Below are 21181 nucleotides of genomic sequence, written 5' to 3'. Positions count from 1 at the left end.
CACACACACACACACACACACACACACACACACACACACACAGACAGACACAGACAGACAGACAGACAGACAGACAGACAGACAGACAGACAGACAGACAGACAGACAGACAGACAGACAGACAGACAGACAGACAGACAGACAGACAGACAGACAGACAGACAGACAGACAGACAGACAGACAGACAGACAGACAGACAGACAGACAGACAGACAGACAGACACATACGCAGACAGACAGACACACACATGCAACCTCCTGTTCAGATAGTTGTCATATTCCCTGACCTGCTCTTTTGTGTGTGTGTGTGTGTGTGTGTGTGTGTGTGTGTGTGTGTGTGTGTGTGTGTGTGTGTGTGTGTGTGTGTGTGTGTGTGTGTGTGTGTGTGTGTGTGTGTGTGTGTGTGTGTGTGTGTGTGTGTGTGTGTGTGTGTGTGTGTGTGTGTGTGTGTGTGTGTGTGTGTGTTAGCAGAGCGAGGAGAGGCGTTGTGCCTTCAGGGCCGTATTGAGCTAAGAGCTTACTGTAACGGTTACATGCCAGAGAACAACCTTCACTTTCTCTTTCCCTCCCCCACCCCTTTTCACACTTGGAAACAGTGCTTCCCACTCATAAACACTTCACAAGCTTCTTGCCCGGGTGCCATCATCCCTTCCCTCCCTTCACTTCCATCCCTCCCTTCCAACAGATCAGCATTTATTGGGAAGACTCATGTACTGAGTGCAGCTCTGAAGAGTGGTCACTAGCTGGCACAGCCACAAAGTCATTAAACCTAACCATAACCATAGCTTTAACCACACTTCTGACCCGTAATGCCTAATCCGATCCTTAAATTAAGACCAAAAAGCTCAATTTTGTTTTCAGGATTTTTTTGGGCAGAAATCACTCAGGTCTGCCTACAGGACAAGACTCATCCCAATGCACATCAACCTCGTCCTTTTATCTCACTATTCTCTTCCTCTTCTTTTTTATAGCTTTTTCTTTAAAACCTCTTCTCTGTTGTGCTATCACTTGTTCCTCTCTTTCTATACCTTCTTTGTGTCTATCATTTGGTTCCTCCCTTCTCTTGTCATCCCCTCCTGTCTCCTCTCTTATCTTGTCTATCACTCCTCTCCTCTCTTCTCCCCTGCTATTCCCTCTTTTGTCTCCTCTATCACTCCTCTCCTATCTTCTTTCCTTTCTCTCTCTTCTATTTCTTCTTTTCCATCTGCTGTCCAGTGTGACTCTCAGTCTCTGGAGAGAAAGACCACAGAGAGAACAGATATAGCCCATTGTGATGTTTTTCATGTGTCTCTCTCTCTGGGACACACATGTAAGAGGTCATCACTCCAAACACGCCTGATTGGACTGAACATTCCCCACGCCTAACAAACATCAGACACAAGCACACACACATGCACAAGTCTTGCCGAATGCACATTACACACATCACTTTACATTGCAGCTCTAAAGATGTTAGGGAGGGTGGGAGAGAAAGATGATGGAAAAGTAGGAGGAACAGAAATAGAGAGCATGAGGGGAAGGATGAAGAGACTGCCTCTGGGATCTCACAATATTTTACTCACCACCGCATTTACTGCAAGGAGAGCACAGGAAAGGAGAACAGAGGAGAGGAGAGAGCAAGAGAGGAGAGCACAGGAGAGCCCAGGACAGGAGAGCACAGGAAAGGAGAGCACAGGAGAGGAGAGCAGAGGAGAGGAGAGTGCAGGAAAGGAGAGCAGGAGGAGAGCAGAGGAGAGTGCAGGAGAGGAGAGCAGAGGAGAGGAGAGCAGAGGAGATGAAAGGAAAGGAGATAAGAGGCTGAGAGAGCACAGAAGAGAATAGGAGATGAGAGGCTGAGATTATCCTAGCATATGTTGCACAACGCTTATACAGTCTAAATGTTACCTGTCCCTTAGTGTGTGGTATCAACAGCCAGACAGGTGGACTCTCTCTCTCTCTCTCTCTCTCTCTCTCTCTCTCTCTCTCTCTCTCTCTCTCTCTCTCTCTCTCTCTCTCTCTCTCTCTCTCTCTCTCTCGCTCTCACCCCCTCTCTCTCTTTCTGCAGTATCACATTATGTATTCCCTCTCTTCCCCCCATCATTGGATTAAAGGGGATTGGTTCACCCCCTCCCAGTAATACCCAGCATCCCCTGCGGCCAGCGTGTTAGCCCTACATGATCGAGAGTGTAATTCATTTCTGAACTACTGAATGAAAGCCCTGCTTCCCCTTACTTTTAATTCATCCAGAGTAATAAAGACTCTCTCATTTACAAGTCAAGTTTTGAATGTTTTTAAATTTGAATTTGGCCTCAGAATTATTTTTCTTGATCTGTATTTTTCTCTTCTAACTGTCCTATGTATTGCTGCTCTATAGTCTTAGTAGCTGTAGTTTAGTTCCAGCTGTTTGAGTGCTGCTGCAGAAGAGAGAGAGAGAGAGAGAGAGAGAGAGAGAGAGAGAGAGAGAGAGAGAGAGAGAGAGAGAGAGAGAGAGAGAGAGAGATGGAGAGACAGGGACAGAGAGAGAGAGAGAGAGAGAGAGAGAGAGAGAGAGAGAGAGAGAGAGAGAGAGAGAGAGAGAGAGAGAGAGAGAGAGAGAGATAGAGAGAGAGAGATGGAGACAGAGACAGAGACAGAGACAGAGACAGAGGGACAGAGAGTAAACAATAGACGGATGGTGTGGACAGATTTGCTCTGCATATGAATGCAGTGTAGTGCAGTGCTTTACTGTCTTACGTAAAGCTGCAGACTTCAGCCTGTTTCCAAAATCAGAGAGGACTACGGCGGGAGTTCTTCATTCCGCTAGAGCTCTCAGCAAAGCAGATACTGCTGGGGAGACCTAGGGAGAGTCCCGCTAACCTCGGAGCCTGAACTGGACAGTCTCCCAGAGCTCTTAAACTAGAACAAGCTGAGGGAAGAAATATGCCTTTACTCTGGGCTACCTATGCTCTCTTGATGGATATGGTACTGGGTCACATAGAACGTTATAGGAAGTTGCAGGACGAACAGTATACGGGTTTGTTAGGAGTGTGTGTGCCTAGGTGTGTTATGTTTGTGTGCATACGTGTGTATGTTCAGCAGTTGGCATTGACATGTGAGTGTGAGTGAACGTTGAACACAGGCTTCCATTCCCACAAGGCACCAAACCTGAATGAACCAGATCCCACGGCCATAGAAACCAAATTCCTCTACTGGTGGGGGTGGGGATCTGATAGCAACCAAATCCATTCTCTTCATGGTTGTTGTTTTTCTACAACCTTGTCTTTGTCAGATCTACACAGTCATCAAAATCTCCTCCAATAGCCTTGGAGTGGCTATAACTTGCAGTGTTAAGTTAGTACTGATTGCCAGCAAGGTCTCATTTCTCTGCAGGGAATAGAAGAGGTACTGGTGTTGGATCAGAGACATATGAGTGCCCTCTGGAGACAGACAGCAGACTAATCCTGAATTCTCAAACACCTCCTTACCCAGGCCCAAACCACGAATGTAGATCTGAGTGAGGGACTATAGGAGTAGGGTGTAGGGACAAGGGCTTGATTTGGAATTCAGCACACCAGTTCTAACACACAATCATAATGTGGCCAATTAACCTTTTACACAAAGCTGTTATGCTAATAGGGTGCAGTTATGATAATGAGGGAGGTGTGTGTGTGTGTCTGTGTGTCTAACCTTATTGCTTTATTATATAGAGAGATTAGCTGCATTTTGCAGTATTAAGAATGTTCAGCTATTCTCAGTCTTAAGATCTTATCAGCTTTTCCTTATTGAAATCATTGAACTTTTATTTCGGAAAGAAGCCTAAGCACTGCCAATATCCTCTGTGAGTGACAGAAAGAGAGGGAGGGATGTATTGAGGATGGAGAGAGAGAGAAAGAGCAGGATAGAGAAGAGGGGGAGAGAGAGACTCAGGTTGTCTTTGTGATTTATGGATTTCATAAGCCCAAAAACCTCTCTGGTCTGACACTCCATTCTTCTCTCATCTCATTGAGTCTTCACAGCTATCACAGCTTTAGTCCTAGTCAGCAGACACACACACACACACAGACACATGCACGCGAGCACGTACGCACGCACGCACGCAAAAGGGGAAAGGTATTTATGGGGGTCATAAACCTCCCTCTCAGGCCAACGTCATGACAATACATGCACACACACACACACACACACACACACACACACACACACACACACACACACACACACACACACACACACACACACACACACACACACACACACACACACACACACACACACACACACACACACACACACACACACAAAAACAGGTATGCTCACACACATACACAGATTAACAAACGCAGGTATGTTCGCACACACACACACACACACAACGATGTCAGCTTTAGCCCTGTCATGACTGTCTTGATCAGGTCAGGTTACAGGAGACCACAACCCTACAGATTATCTCTCAACCCCAACAGAGGAGGAGAGATCTAGGGGTCTGAAGATGTGGGTGTTTTATGACCCCTCACGCCCTGGTAAATCTCAGGCCACAGACAAATTCCATTGTCCTGTTATAATGGAGAACCAGCCTCAGAACATTAAACTATGAAATAAAGGGACTTTGGAACAATGGTTTTCGTCAGCCACAATGGTGGTCATGATGATAGATGGAATATGAAAATATATGTCATTTTTGTTTTGTTATTAAAGGTTAATAGATGACATTATTACGAAAACATTATAACGTGAAGATCTTTCCTAGTATATGTTTGATGTTTATACATTGTACGTTGTGTGGAAAATGTCCAAATCACAGGGAATGTTTTGGTAAAAATGAAATATTAAGTTAGTTGGCTAAAATTGGATTTGAGAGAAACCTAGATCTTGCTCTTAACTAGGTACGCCCAGAGAATTGCCCTAAAGGCGATTATGCCCACTTCTGACACGAGGGTATAAAACCTGTGAGTAAAGAATTAAAGAATTTACAGAGAAGACTACATGACCCAAGCTGCAGCTTGTAACGGCGTTCATCTGTTGAAAGAGGAGCGGACCAAAATGTGGCGTGGTGGTTACTCATGTTCTTTCAATGAAAAAACAACGATACATGAAATAACTAAATATATACAAAACAACAAATGAAACGCGAAAACCTATACAGCCTATCTTGTGATAACAAACACAGAGACAGGAACAATCACCCACAAAACACACAGTGAAACCTAGGCTACCTAAATATGGTTCCCAATCAGAGACAACGACAATCACCTGACTCAGCCGCAATCCCAATGCCTACAAAACCCCAATACGAAACACAACAAAATAATCCCATGTCACACCCTGGCCTGACCAAATATATAACAAAAACACAAAATACTAAGACCAAGGCGTGACACAGCTAAGGTCTAAAAAGTCAACGAACCAAGAATGCAACACAAGTTTGAAGACAAAGAAATATTTTTCTATCCAAGCTACGGATGAGTAGCTTTGTCTAAGCGGGTGTATTCAAGCCGGACCCCCTTTACATCCAATCCTAGTGAATCGTGGTATCTAAAGGTTTCATTCTTATGCTGTGAACTCTGAGCTACAGAGCTGTCTGTCCTCAGAAGATCCCTTCCAGAGCAAGGGTGAGGTAACAGCCTCCTAAGCCAAAAGGACACTGACATTGTGAGGACGACCAGAAAGGTGTGCCGGAGAAGTGCGTCATCGAGCAGCCTAAACGGTCCCCTGAATGTTCTCCTCAGAGATCTTCCTCACGTAATTACATCATTAGATTCTGACCCATAAGAGTGGCAGTTTGGGGCAAGGCTAGGGTTAGAATAGCATAGCTGACAAATTCACCCAAATGTATATTTCTCTCGTGTACTTTCTTTTTTCTCTCTCTCTTTGAATCCCCATTTTGGGTAACACGCGCCATAGTGTGTTGGCCCGTTATACTAAGTTCTAATCAATAGACTATAATGTGTTTTGTCTATGTGTATCTTTTATCATCATTGTAGCTTTCTCATAAATAAATATTCAACTAAGATCGGTGTGGTACGAACTCAATGGTGAGACCCGGGTCCGTGCAGATTCACAGGCTATACGATGTTCAGAACGAGATTGTAGAGGTAACTGGTTAATTAGCGGATGTTGTAAAATCAATGAGTTAATTTGGGAAATAGAAACTCATTAAAAACCCCAGGTTAATGAGTTAATAATTGCTTGATTCAGATAATCACGCAATTAGAAACTTTTAATCATTCGATGAACAACAGACGTCACATTAACTAATACAACGTCACGACAGTCCCAATCTGCCACCATGCTCAGAACCATGTGCTATAAATCAGTTAGAATAGGACCCAATGGAGCACACACACACACACACACACACACACACACACACACACACACACACACACACACACACACACACACACACACACACACACACACACACACACACACACACACACACACACACACACACACACACACACACACACACCTGGTCCTATGGGTCTCCTCTAGAACACACACACCTGGTCCTATGGGTATCCTCTAGAACACACACACCTGGTCCCATGGTTCTCCTCTAGAACACACACACCTGGTCCTATGGGTATCCTCTAGAACACACACACCTGGTCCCATGGTTCTCCTCTAGAACACACACACCTGGTCCTATGGGTCTCCTCTAGAACACACACACCTGGTCCTATGGGTATCCTCTAGAACACACACACCTGGTCCCATGGTTCTCCTCTAGAACACACACACCTGGTCCTATGGGTCTCCTCTAGAACACACACACCTGGTCCCATGGGTCTCCTCTCCTCTAGAATACCAAGTGTTCCGTAGATGGCTGTCCTTATATGACCTGATCCTGAGGTGCATATAAAGCACAGGGTCTATGTCAAGCACATACCAGTGTCATGGGGAAACAGGCGTCACTAAGACACACTGAGCATTTACAGCCCCTCAGTAAACACACTCTGACTCTATCTTGGTCATGGAAACATTGTCACAGTTCTGTATAGGCCTACCTCATAGGGGTAAACATCAGTCAGACACCCTCATGCGTTTCCTCTTGCAGTGGAGTTTCGCTAAACCACACTCACACAATTAGTCATTTTGTCCAGGCTTTAGCTCGACTGGCTTCGTGGTACAGAGGTAACAGGTTCAATCCCAGTCAGTAACATTAGTGTTGGGAGACTCTCATAAAGCGGTGTATGTTCTGAGCTTCGTCTTTCTGCAGTTGTGTTGTTGAGTAGAGGATATTGTCCTCAGTGAGATGCTGTAACACAGGTCTTAAAGCTCCAGAAACACTTGCTACGTTTTCACTTTGCCACATCGACTGGCTCTGTCCGTGGTGTATGTCTTGGAATTCAATACACCCTCTGTGTGACACTGCTTTATTCGTATTGACTTTGAAATGGAAATCCTGACACTAGTTCCATTCTGTTTCTTATATTCTCTCCTCATCTCTCTTCTCTAATGCCCTACCATTCTCTTTCTCTCCCCTGCTCCTCTCCCCTCTCCTCATCCTTCTCATTCTGTCTCCCCCCTCCTTCTCTCTCCTAGCTCCCTTCTCTCCTCCCGGTATTGAGACCGTGGTGAAGTTTGATGCCTATGGCGATGGAATGGGACGCTACAACATCTTCAGTTACCAGCACAACGCTGATCGCTACGGATATGTGCCCATCGGTGAGTGGGCGGAGACTCTGAGCCTGAGCAGTGACCTGATTCGCTGGCCAAGGGAGGTGGTGCCCCCATCCCAGTGCAGCGACCCGTGTGCCCGCAACGAGATGAAAAAGATGCAGGCTGGTGAGGAACACACACACATACATAGGGCTTAAGCAGATCTAGTGACATCACGAGCAGAAGTGTCAGTGTAATTTGTTTTGGAAGAATGAAATGATTGGAGCAGCTGGCTCTCATGTAAACATCCTAGTTTCCTTTTCTTACATAAAAGCTGCCTAAGGTAATATATTTGTTTTATACCTGTATCTTGTAGGAGAGTACTGTTGTTGGATCTGTACGGCGTGTGAGGCTCATGAATACCTAGCTGATGAGTTCACCTGTTCGCCCTGCGCCCCTGGCCAGTGGCCCAGTGAAGACCTCACTTCCTGTTACGACCTGCCTGAGGACTACATCATGTGGGAGGACGCCTGGGCTATCGGACCAATCAGCATCGCTGTTGTTGGGTGAGAAGTTAGAGGAGCGGAAGAGGGATCAGTCTCATCAGTTGGGATAGGCCTAAAGTGTAGGCTTTTGTTCAGGCCCAGCACTAACACTAGACAATTTTCCCAAAGGGGATTCAACAAAGTAAACTGAAACTGATCTACTCACCATCTGCAGGTTCCTGTGTACATCTCTGGTGTTCTGGGTGTTTGTGAGACACAACAACACGCCCCTGGTGAAGGCGTCAGGCAGAGAGTTGTGTTACATTCTCCTGCTGGGTGTCTTCATGTCCTACTCCCTCACCTTCCTCTTCCTGGCCAAGCCCTCGCCTGCTATCTGCGCCATGCGACGCCTCGGCCTCAGCACCTCATTTGCTGTCTGCTACTCTGCCCTGCTCACCAAGACCAATCGGATCGCCCGGATCTTCAGTGGGGTGAAGGACGGAGGTGGGACCACGAAGCCGCGCTTCATAAGCCCCACGTCCCAGGTCAGAGGTCATCCTAGCTGTCAGAAGATGGGGGAGGGAAGAGAGGGGGGGGGAGATGGAGGGAGAGATAGAGGAACAGAGGTAGAGAGAGATGGAAGGAGGAGGGAGATGGGGGATGGAGGCAGATTACAAATAGATAACTTAGATGATGGTGTTGCTTCTCTCTCTCTCTTATCAGGTGTTTATCTGTCTCAGTCTGATATCGGTCCAGTTAGTGATGGTGTCTGTGTGGTTGCTGCTGGAGGTTCCTGGTACGAGGAGGTTTACGTTACCGGAGCGACGGCAGACAGTGATCCTGAAGTGTAACGTCCGTGACTCCAGCATGCTGCTGTCACTAGGATACGACGTGCTCCTGGTCATCCTGTGTACTGTGTAGGTGGTGCAGAGGTGCTGCGTGTGATTGTGTGTGTGGACATCAGAAGGTTTATCATTCTTATTGCGTAAGCCTTCAAGGTTTGTTTATTATTTCATTCTATATGTCTCCTTTATCTGATCCTAGGTACGCCTTCAAGACCAGGAAGTGTCCAGAGAACTTCAACGAGGCTAAGTTCATAGGTTTCACCATGTACACAACCTGTATCATCTGGCTAGCCTTCCTGCCCATATTCTACGTCACATCCAGTGACTACAGGGTGAGAGCAAGGTTCACGCACACACACACACACACACACACACACACACACACACACACACACACACACACACACACACACACACACACACACACACACACACACACACACACACACACACACACACACACACACACACACACACACACACACACACACACACACACACACACACACACGTGCATAAACACACTTACTGTATTACACAACTTTTATATTCATCATTAACAAACATAAGGGCAAACATTTGAATAAGACACACTGCTGTCTTCCACTGTCGCTGGCTGCAGGATATCTGTCCTGACATGTCATGCTAACTGTTTTATGTGCACCCTTATAATGTTAATCCAAGAGGCTGCCAGGTACTGACACACTGTCGACAAGCAGGGCAAGAGGAGGGTATGTGTTTACCTGATCCTTACAAATCACACACACAGCCTTGGGCTGTGGAAAGAATTGCTTTGGCCTTGGTAATCTGACTTGTGAGGTAGAGAGAGACACACTAACACCACGGTCTTGCCTGTGAGATGGTGTGTGTGTGTGTGCACAGGAAGTGGGTACACACATTTGTTCTTGCTTTTCTGTCTGTTCATACATACGTCCATAAAAAGCATGCACTCTTCCTTCCTCTGGTCCTCTGTTCCAGTGTAGTTACCATGTTCTCTGTCTTCCTCTGGTCCTCTGTTCCAGTGTAGTTACCATGTTCTCTGTCTTCCTCTGGTCCTCTGTTCCAGTGTAGTTACCATGTTCTCTGTCTTCCTCTGGTCCTCTGTTCCTGTGTAGTTACCATGTTCTCTGTCTCCCTCTGGTCCTCTGTTCCAGTGTAGTTACCATGTTCTCTGTCTTCCTCTGGTCCTCTGTTCCAGTGTAGTTACCATGTTCTCTGTCTCCCTCTGGTCCTCTGTTCCAGTGTAGTTACCATGTTCTCTGTCTTCCTCTGGTCCTCTGTTCCAGTGGAGTTACCATGTTCTCTGTCTTCCTCTGGTCCTCTGTTCCAGTGTAGTTACCATGTTCTCTGTCTCCCTCTGGTCCTCTGTTCCAGTGGAGTTACCATGTTCTCTGTCTTCCTCTGGTCCTCTGTTCCAGTGTAGTTACCATGTTCTCTGTCTTCCTCTGGTCCTCTGTTCCAGTGTAGTTACCATGTTCTCTGTCTTCCTCTGGTCCTCTGTTCAAATCAAATCAAATCAAATTTATTTATATAGCCCTTCGTACATCAGCTGATATCTCAAAGTGCTGTACAGAAACCCAGCCTAAAACCCCAAACAGCAAACAATGCAGGTGTAAAAGCACGGTGGCTAGGAAAAACTCCCTAGAAAGGCCAAAACCTAGGAAGAAACCTAGAGAGGAACCGGGCTATGTGGGGTGGCCAGTCCTCTTCTGGCTGTGCCGGGTAGAGATTATAACAGAACATGACCAAGATGTTCAAATGTTCATAAATGACCAGCATGGTCAAATAATAATAAGGCAGAACAGTTGAAACTGGAGCAGCAGCACAGTCAGGTGGACTGGGGACAGCAAGGAGCCATCATGTCAGGTAGTCCTGGGGCACGGTCCTAGGGCTCAGGTCCTCCGAGAGAGAGAAAAAGAAAGAGAAATTAGAGAGAGCATATGTGGGGTGGCCAGTCCTCTTCTGGCTGTGCCGGGTGGAGATTATAACAGAACGTGGCCAAGATGTTCAAATGTTCATAAATGACCAGCATGGTTGAATAATAGTAAGGCAGAACAGTTGAAACTGGAGCAGGAGCATGGCCAGGTGGACTGGGGACAGCAAGGAGTCCTCATGTCAGGTAGTCCTGGGACATGGTCCTAGGGCCCAGGCCAGTTGAAACTGGAGCAGCAGCATGGCCAGGTGGACTGGGGACAGCAAGGAGTCATCATGTCAGGTAGTCCTGGGGCATGGTCCTAGGGCTCAGGTCCTCCGAGAGAGAGAAAGAAAGAGAGAAGGAGAGAATTAGAGAACGCACACTTAGATTCACACAGGACACCTGAATAGGACAGGAGAAGTACTCCAGATAAACAAACTGACCCTAGCCCCCCGACACATAAACTACTGCAGCATAAATACTGGAGGCTGAGACAGGAGGGGTCAGGAGACACTGTGGCCCCATCCGAGGACACCCCGGACAGGGCCAAACAGGAAGGATATAACCCCACCCACTTTGCCAAAGCACAGCCCCCACACCACTAGAGGGAAATCTTCAACCACCAACTTACCATCCTGAGACAAGGCCGAGTATAGCCCACAAAGATCTCCGACACGGTACAACCCAGGGGGGGGGGACCCAGACAGGCCGACCACAACAGTGAATCAACCCACCCAGGTGACGCACCCCCCAGGGACGGCACGAGAGAGCCCCAGCAAGCCAGTGACTCAGCCCCCGTAACAGGGTTAGAGGCAGAGAATCCCAGTGGAAAGAGGGGAACCGGCCAGGCAGAGACAGCAAGGGCGGTTCGTTGCTCCAGAGCCTTTCCGTTCACCTTCCCACTCCTGGGCCAGACTACACTCAATCATATGACCCACTGAAGAGATGAGTCTTCAGTAAAGACTTAAAGGTTGAGACCGAGTTTGCGTCTCTGACATGGGTAGGCAGACCGTTCCATAAAAATGGAGCTCTATAGGAGAAAGCCCTGCCTCCAGCTGTTTGCTTAGAAATTCTAGGGACAATTAGGAGGCCTGCGTCTTGTGACCGTAGCGTACGTGTAGGTATGTACGGCAGGACCAAATCAGAGAGGTAGGTAGGAGCAAGCCCATGTAATGCTTTGTAGGTTAGCAGTAAAACCTTGAAATCAGCCCTTGCTTTGACAGGAAGCCAGTGTAGAGAGGCTAGCACTGGAGTAATATGATCAAATTTTTTGGTTCTAGTCAGGATTCTAGCAGCCGTATTTAGCACTAACTGAAGTTTATTTAGTGCTTTATCCGGGTAGCCGGAAAATAGAGCATTGCAGTAGTCTAACCTAGAAGTGACAAAAGCATGGATTAATTTTTCTGCATCATTTTTGGACAGAAAGTTTCTGATTTTTGCAATGTTACGTAGATGGAAAAAAGCTGTCCTCGAAATGGTCTTGATATGTTCTTCAAAAGAGAGATCAGGGTCCAGAGTAACGCCGAGGTCCTTCACAGTTTTATTTGAGACGACTGTACAACCATTAAGATTAATTGTCAGATTCAACAGAAGATCTCTTTGTTTCTTGGGACCTAGAACAATCATCTCTGTTTTGTCCGAGTTTAATAGTAGAAAGTTTGCAGCCATCCACTTCCTTATGTCTGAAACACATGCTTCTAGCGAGGGCAATTTTGGGGCTTCACCATGTTTCATTGAAATGTACAGCTGTGTGTCATCCGCATAGCAGTGAAAGTTTACATTATGTTTTCGAATAACATCCCCAAGAGGTAAAATATATAGTGAAAACAATAGTGGTCCTAAAACAGAACCTTGAGGAACACCGAAATGTACAGTTGATTTGTCAGAGGACAAACCATTCACAGAGACAAACTGATATCTTTCCGACAGATAAGACCTAAACCAGGCCAGAACATGTCCGTGTAGACCAATTTGGGTTTCCAATCTCTCCAAAAGAATGTGGTGATCGATGGTATCAAAAGCAGCACTAAGGTCTAGGAGCACGAGGACAAATGCAGAGCCTCGGTCCGATGCCATTCAAATGTAATTTACCACCTTCATAAGTGCAGTCTCAGTGCTATGATGGGGTCTAAAACCAGACTGAAGCATTTCGTATACATTGTTTGTCTTCAGGAAGGCAGTGAGTTGCTGCGCAACAGCCTTCTCTAAAATCTTTGAGAGGAATGGAAGATTCGATATAGGCCGATAGTTTTTTATATTTTCTGGGTCAAGGTTTGGCTTTTTCAAGAGAGGCTTTATTACTGCCACTTTTAGTGAGTTTGGTACACATCCAGTGGATAGAGAGCCGTTTATTATGTTCAACATAGGAGGGCCAAGCACAGGAAGCAGCTCTTTCAGTAGTTTAGTTGGAATAGGGTCCAGTATACAGCTTGAAGGTTTAGTGGCCATGATTATTTTCATCATTGTGTCAAGAGATATAGTACTAAAACACTTGAGCGTCTCTCTTGATCCTAGGTCCTGGCAGAGTTGTGCAGACTCAGGACAACTGAGGTTTGGAGGAATACGCAGGTTTAAAGAGGAGTCCGTAATTTGCTTTCTAATAATCATAATATTTTCCTCAAAGAAGTTCATGAATTTATCACTGCTAAAGTGCAAGTCATCCTCTCTTGAGGAATGCTGCTTTTTAGTTAGCTTTGCCACAGTATCAAAAAAGAATTTCGGATTGTTCTTATTTTCCTCAATTAAGTTAGAAAAATAGGACGATCGAGCAGCAGTAAGGGCTCTTCGGTACTGCACGGTACCGTCCTTCCAAGCTAGTCGGAAGACTTCCAGTTTGGTGTGGCGCCGCCATTTCCGTTCCAATTTTCTGGAAGCTTGCTTCAGAGCTCGGGTATTTTCTGTGTACCAGGGAGCTAGTTTTTTATGAGACATTTTTTTTAGTTTTTAGGGGTGCAACTGCATCTAGGGTATTGCGCAAGGTTAAATTGAGATCCTCAGTTAGGTGGTTAACGGATTTTTGTCCTCTGGCGTCCTTGGGTAGGCAGAGGGAGTCTGGAAGGGCATCAAGGAATCTTTGTGTTGTCTGTGAATTTATAGCACGACTTTTGATGTTCCTTGGTTGGGGTCTGAGCAGATTATTTGTTGCAATTGCAAACGTAATAAAATGGTGGTCCGATAGTCCAGGATTATGAGGAAAAACATTAAGATCCACAACATTTATTCCATGGGACAAAACTAGGTCCAGCGTATGACTGTGAGAGTGAGTGGGTCCAGAGACATGTTGGACAAAACCCACTGAGTCGATGATGGCTCCAAAAGCCTTTTGGAGTGGGTCTGTGGACTTTTCCATGTGAATATTAAAGTCACCAAAGATTAGAATATTATCTGCAATGACTACAAGGTCTGATAGGAATTCAGGGAACTCAGTGAGAAACGCTGTATATGGCCCAGGAGGCCTGTAAACAGTAGTATAAAAAGTGATTGAGTAGGCTGCATAGATTTCATGACTAGAAGCTCAAAAGACGAAAACGTCATTTTTTTTTTGTAAATTGAAATTTGCTATCGTAAATGTTAGCAACACCTCCGCCTTTGCGGGATGCACGGGGGATATGGTCACTAGTGTAGCCAGGAGGTGAGGCCTCATTTAACACAGTAAATTCATCAGGCTTAAGCCATGTTTCAGTCAGGCCAATCACATCACTGTTCCAGTGTAGTTACCATGTTCTCTGTCTTCCTCTGGTCCTCTGTTCCAGTGTAGTTACCATGTTCTCTGTCTTCCTCTGGTCCTCTGTTCCTGTGTAGTTACCATGTTCTCTGTCTCCCTCTGGTCCTCTGTTCCAGTGTAGTTACCATGTTCTCTGTCTTCCTCTGGTCCTCTGTTCCAGTGTAGTTACCATGTTCTCTGTCTCCCTCTGGTCCTCTGTTCCAGTGTAGTTACCATGTTCTCTGTCTTCCTCTGGTCCTCTGTTCCAGTGGAGTTACCATGTTCTCTGTCTTCCTCTGGTCCTCTGTTCCAGTGTAGTTACCATGTTCTCTGTCTTCCTCTGGTCCTCTGTTCCAGTGGAGTTACCATGTTCTCTGTCTCCCTCTGGTCCTCTGTTCCAGTGTAGTTACCATGTTCTCTGTCTTCCTCTGGTCCTCTGTTCCAGTGTAGTTACCATGTTCTCTGTCTCCCTCTGGTCCTCTGTTCCAGTGTAGTTACCATGTTCTCTGTCTTCCTCTGGTCCTCTGTTCCAGTGGAGTTACCATGTTCTCTGTCTTCCTCTGGTCCTCTGTTCCAGTGTAGTTACCATGTTCTCTGTCTTCCTCTGGTCCTCTGTTCCAGTGGAGTTACCATGTTCTCTGTCTCCCTCTACAGGTCCAGACCACCACCATGTGTATCTCTGTCAGTCTCAGTGGCTTTGTGGTGCTGGGCTGTATGTTCGCTCCCAAGGTCCACATCATCATGTTCCAACCACAGAAGAACGTCACCAGTCTCCGCCTCAATATCAACCGCTTCAGTGTCAGTGGTCCTGCCACCACATACGCTTCACACGGTATGGTTAAGTTACAGTCAGAGACACTGACCACTGAGCATGGTTCGTTATGTAGCCAAGTTGGAATTTAACTAAATGTCCCATTTTTATTAATCTCTCTTTCTTTCTTTCTTTCTCTCTCTCTCTCTCTCTCTCTCTCTCTCTCTCTCTCTCTCTCTCTCTCTCTCTCTCTCTCTCTCTCTCTCTCTCTCTCTCTCTCTCTCTCTCTCTCTCTCTCCCTCCCTCCCCTCCCCCCCCTCCCTCTCCAGCATCAGTGAGTGCCCAGTACGTACCGACAGTGTGTAATGGGAGAGAAATCGTCGACTCCACTACTTCCTCTCTGTGACCACACCCACTCACCTCTCTAACCCTGCCCCGCAGAGACTGTTAGCCAATAGGCACACATTGTGCCCCCCCTGCCCCCTCCTCCCACGACGTGGACTAGCACAGTTCTGTTTCACGTCTGTAGAAAGGGTTTAATACTACTTTGTTTTCTAGTGCTGTACATATAATGGAATCAAAATTGTTGTAGAGGAACAAAAGAACCAAAACAACTTTGTAGGAGGATTTGAGCCTTTGTTTTGAAAAGCTTTGTTAAGACGTGTGTACATATATAACTGTGCACTGGGTTGTGATAGGAGTGTGTATGTGTTAAGGTTGTGATAGGAGTGTGTGTGTGCTAAGACTGTGATAGGAGTGTGCGTGTGCTAAGATTGTGTTAGGAGTGTATGTATGTGTGTGTTAGGGTTGTAATAGGAGTGTGTGTTAGGGTTGTGATAGGAGTGTGTGTATGTGTGTGTGTTAGGGTTGTGATAGGAGTGTGTGTATGTGTGTGTTAGGGCTGTGATAGGAGTGTGTGTACGTGTGTGTGTTAGGGTTGTGATAGGAGTGTGTGTATGTGTTAGGGTTGTGATAGGATTGTGTGTGTGTGTGTGTGTGTGTGTGTGTGTGTGTGTGTGTGTGTGTGTGTGTGTGTGTGTGTGTGTGTGTGTGTGTGTGTGTGTGTGTGTGTGTGTGTGTGTGTGTGTGTGTGTGTGTGTGTGTGTGTGTGTGTTAGGGTTTTGATAGGAGTGTGTGTGTGAGTTAGGTTTCTGATAGGAGTATGTGTGTGTTAGATTTGTGATAGTAGTGTGTGTGTGTTAGGGTTGTGATAGGAGTGTGTGTGTGTGTGTGTGTGTGTGTGTGTGTGTGTGTGTGTGTGTGTGTGTGTGTGTGTGTGTGTGTGTGTGTGTGTGTGTGTGTGTGTGTGTGTGTGTGTGTGTGTGTGTGTGTGTGTGTGTGTGTGTGTGTGTGTTAGGGTTGTGATAGGAGTGTGTGTATGTGTGTGTTAGGGCTGTGATAGGAGTGTGTGTACGTGTGTGTGTTAGGGTTGTGATAGGAGTGTGTGTATGTGTTAGGGTTGTGATAGGATTGTGTGTGTGTGTGTGTGTGTGTGTGTGTGTGTGTGTGTGTGTGTGTGTGTGTGTGTGTGTGTGTGTGTGTGTGTGTGTGTGTGTGTGTGTGTGTGTGTGTGTGTGTGTGTGTGTGTGTGTGTGTGTGTGTGTGTGTTAGGGTTTTGATAGGAGTGTGTGTGTGAGTTAGGTTTCTGATAGGAGTATGTGTGTGTTAGATTTGTGATAGTAGTGTGTGTGTGTTAGGGTTGTGATAGGAGTGTGTGTGTGTGTGTGTGTGTGTGTGTGTGTGTGTGTGTGTGTGTGTGTGTGTGTGTGTGTGTGTGTGTGTGTGTGTGTGTGTGTGTGTGTGTGTGTGTGTGTGTGTGTGTGTGTGTGTGTGTGTGTGTGTGTGTGTGTGTTAGGGTTGTGATAGGAGTGTGTGTGTGTTAGGATTGTGATAGCCCGCGGACTTTGTACTATTTTTTGTAGGTCTCATTGTAATAACCCAGTCAGTATGCATTTTTATTCATTTGTATGTTGTATGTTGTATCTGTATATTTATATATTACTGATGGTTGGAACAGCACAATGTTGACAGTATTATGTAACTCCAGTAGGATTCCCACTACTGTGGACTGACAGTGGATGAAGCTCCCTGAGTTGGGCTGACGAGCCCATAGGAATAGAATGGCTGGAACGGACATAGTATCCACATTTCATACAGTTTGTTGAATCACACATTTGCTCTCATTGTAGCATATTAGCCAAGTCGTTAGAGGGTTGGGCCAGTAACTGAAAGGTCGCTGGTTCAACATCTTCAGTTACCAGCACAACACTGATCGCAACAGATACGTGCCCATTGGTGAGTGGCCGGAGACTCTGGGCCTGAGCAGTGACCTGATTCGCTGGCCAAGGGAGGGGGTGCCCCCCTCCCAGTGCAGCGACCCGTGTGCCCGCAACGAGATGAAGAAGATAAAAGCTGGTTAGGAACACACACACACAGGGCTTTAAGCAGATCTAGTGACAGCACTAGTAGAAGCTCTGTTCGAGTCCCCGAGCCGATAAGGCGAATAATCTGTCGATGTGCCCTTGAACAAGGCTCTTAACCCTAATGGCTCCTGTAAGTCGCTCTGGATAAGAGTGTCTACTAAAATGTAAATGTTAAAAATATAGCAGTATAGAATATTTATTGAACTTTCCAAATGATGCACCCAATATGGCAGCCAGTCCAGTCATTGTATTGAACTTGAATGTCCTTTCTACGCATCCTAATTCTATGGAACAGCCACTGTATAGGAGGGTCCAATTACCTTGGTGGCCATAGTAACAGATGTGTGTACAACAACGCAACAACATTTCTCCTTAACCAGCATTTTTGGCATAAACGTTAGCAACGATGTGACAACACAAGGTAGTTAATTACAAGTGACTGTTCAAAGTCTTAACTGCCATTATTGTCAATATTAAAGAAACATTGCAGATGCTATGTCACTTAAAGAAACATTACAGATGCTATATCACTTAAAGAAACATTACAGGTGCTATGTCACATAAAGAAACATTACAGATGCTATGTCACTTAAAGAAACATTACAGGTGCTATGTCACTTAAAGAAACATTACAGATGCTATGTCACTTAAAGAAACATTACAGGTGCTATGTCACTTAAAGAAACATTTCAGATGCTATGTAACTTAAAGAAACATTACAGATGCTATGTCACTTAAAGAAACATTACAGATGCTATGTCACTTAAAGAAACACTGAAGATGCTATGCTACTTAAAGAAACATTTCAGATGCTATGTCACTTAAAGAAACACTGCAGATGCTATGTCACTTAAAGAAACATTGCAGATGCTATGCTACTTAAAGAAACATTGCAGATGCTATGTCACTTAAAGAAACATTGCAGATGCTATGTCACTTAGAGAAACACTGCAGATGCTATGTCACTTAAAGAAACATTGCAGACGCTATGCTACTTAAACAAACATTGCAGATGCTATGTCACTTAAAGAAACATTGCAGATGCTATGCTACTTAAAAAAACATTGCAGATGCCATGTCACTTAAAGAAACATTGCAGATGCTATGTCACTTAAAGAAACATTGCAGATGCTATGTCACTTAAAGAAACATTGCAGATGCTATGCTACTTAAACAAACATTGCAGATGCTATGTCACTTAAAGAAACATTGCAGATGCTATGTCACTTAAAGAAACATTGCAGATGCTATGCCACTTAAAGAAACATTGCAGATGCTATGCTACTTAAAGAAACATTGCAGATGCTATGTCACTTAAAGAAACATTGCAGATGCTATGTCACTTAAAGAAACATTGCAGATGCTATGCTACTTAAACAAACATTGCAGATGCTATGTCACTGCAGATGCTATGTCACTTAAAGAAACATTGCAGATGCTATGTCACTTAAAGAAACATTGCAGATGCTATGCCACTTAAAGAAACATTGCAGATGCTATGTCACTTAAAGAAACATTGCAGATGCTATGCTACTTAAAGAAACATTGCAGATGCTATGTCACAACCCTAAACTCACTCACTGATGTTTTGTTTAGCATTCAGAAACTTTAATTGAAATCGTTCCACAAGCACTGTTTGTAGAAATGGGTTTACGCCGAACAAGTGTAGTTGAACACGTCTTCCCTGCGTCCTTTAAACCAATGGGTAGTGAGCCCTCCATTGTCGAAGTGTTCTATAGTCATGTGATGATGTTCTATTAATGGCTATGTGCCTTATAGGGAAATTCCCCCCCAAAACAATATTTTGGTATTTGTTTCATTAGTCCATATAGCCCCCAAATGTATATACAGTACCAGTCAAAGGTTTGGAGACACCTACAGTACTCATTCCAGGGTTTTTCTTTATTTGTACTATTTTCTACATTGTAGAGAAATAGTGAAGACATCAAAACGATGAAATAACACATATGGGATCATGTAGTTACCAAAGAAACTGTTAATCAAATCAAAATACCCTTTGACTTGATGACAACTTTGCACACTCTTGGCATTCTCTCAACCAGCTTCACCTGGAATACTTTTCCAATGGTCTTGGAGGAGTTCCCACATATGCTGAGCACTTGTTGGCTGCTTTTCCTTCACTCCACTGTCCAACTCATCCCAAACCATCTCAATTGGGTTGAAGGTCAGGTGATTGTGGAGGCCAGCACTCCATCACTCTCCTTCTTGGTCAAATAGCCCTTGCACAGCCTGGAGGTGTGTTGGGTCATTGTCCTGTTGAAAAACAAATGATAGTCCCACTAAGTGCAAAGCAGATGGGATGGTGTATCGCTGCTGTGGTGGCCATGTTGGTTAAGTGTGCCTTGAATTCTAAATAAATCACTGACAGTGTCAACAGCAAAGCACCTCCACACCATCACACCACCTCCTCCATGCATCACAGTGGGAACCACACATGCAGAGATCATCCGTTCACCCACACCGCGCCTCACAAAGACAGGGCGGTTGAACCAAAAATCTCAAATTTGGAATTCAGACCAAAGGACAGATTTTTGCCTGTCCAATGTCCATTGCCCAAGCAAGTCACTTCATCTTATTGGTGTTCATCTTCTTATTGGTGTCTCTTTGCAGCAATTCGACCATGATGGCCTGATTCATTAAGTCTCCTCTGAACAGTTTATGTTGAGATGTGTCTGTTACTCTGTGATGCATTTATTTGGGCTGCAATTTCTGGATTGGATTGGACAATTTCTGGATTGTCGTTTCTCATTGCTTATTTGAGCTGTTCTTGCCATAATATGGAATTGTTTTTTTTTAAACCAAATTGGGCTTTCTTCTGTATACTACAACACAACACTGATTTGCTGAAACACATTAAGGAAATAAATTCCACAAATGATCTTTTAACAAGGCACACCTGTTAATTAAAAGGGATTCCAGGTGACTACCTCATGAAGCTGGATGAGAGAATGCCAAGAGTGTGCAAAGCTGTCATCAAGGCAAAAGGTGGCTACTTCGAAGAATCTCAAACCTCAAATATATTTAGATTTGTTTAACACTATTTTGCTTACTACATGATTCCAAATCTGTTATTTCATAGTTTTGACATCTTCAGTATTATTCTACAATGTAGAAAATAGTCCAAATAAAGACAAACCCTTGAATGAGTTGGTGTCCAAACAGACTGGTATTGTATATCTTGAAAACATGATATCTGACACATCAAACCATTTGTGATTACATCAACAATGGACTAATGAAACAAATTTGAAAAAATAGTTTTTGCAGAGTTTTCCTTTAATGTGTGTCTGCTAGTTTCTCCAGTCCAGCTTACAGTCCACCAATCCCAACCTTAATCGTTAGGGCTAAAAACTTCAAACTGACTTTAGATCAGTGTTCATGGATAAAATCATCCTGCCCCCGGTGTTATTCTATCCTCTCAAGTTCTCATTGTTGATGGGAGGTGGGAGGGAAAGCATATATTCTGGATGCTCT

The 21181-nt window shown here is 44.9% G+C and overlaps 1 protein-coding gene across 2 annotated transcripts in view; it reads left to right on the top strand.

The window, feature by feature from the left end:
* Window positions 1-16076, top strand: part of LOC123992608 (metabotropic glutamate receptor 3-like) — a 76517-nt gene extending 60441 nt beyond the window's left edge. For both annotated transcript variants that reach the window (XM_046293887.1, XM_046293895.1), the window contains exons 7-13: window positions 7508-7750; window positions 7941-8130; window positions 8285-8594; window positions 8773-8966; window positions 9094-9226; window positions 15167-15344; window positions 15593-16076. In XM_046293887.1, coding sequence (XP_046149843.1) covers window positions 7508-7750; window positions 7941-8130; window positions 8285-8594; window positions 8773-8966; window positions 9094-9226; window positions 15167-15344; window positions 15593-15669 — 1325 coding nt within the window. In that variant the 3' untranslated portion in view covers window positions 15670-16076. The remainder of the gene's footprint in view (window positions 1-7507; window positions 7751-7940; window positions 8131-8284; window positions 8595-8772; window positions 8967-9093; window positions 9227-15166; window positions 15345-15592) is intronic.
* The last annotated feature ends 5105 nt before the right edge of the window (window positions 16077-21181 follow it).

The sequence above is a fragment of the Oncorhynchus gorbuscha genome, linkage group LG02, assembly GCF_021184085.1.
Source record: "Oncorhynchus gorbuscha isolate QuinsamMale2020 ecotype Even-year linkage group LG02, OgorEven_v1.0, whole genome shotgun sequence".
Taxonomy (NCBI): domain Eukaryota; kingdom Metazoa; phylum Chordata; class Actinopteri; order Salmoniformes; family Salmonidae; genus Oncorhynchus; species Oncorhynchus gorbuscha.
Note: the sequence above shows the minus strand (reverse complement) of the source record. Positions and strands in the feature narration are given on the sequence as shown.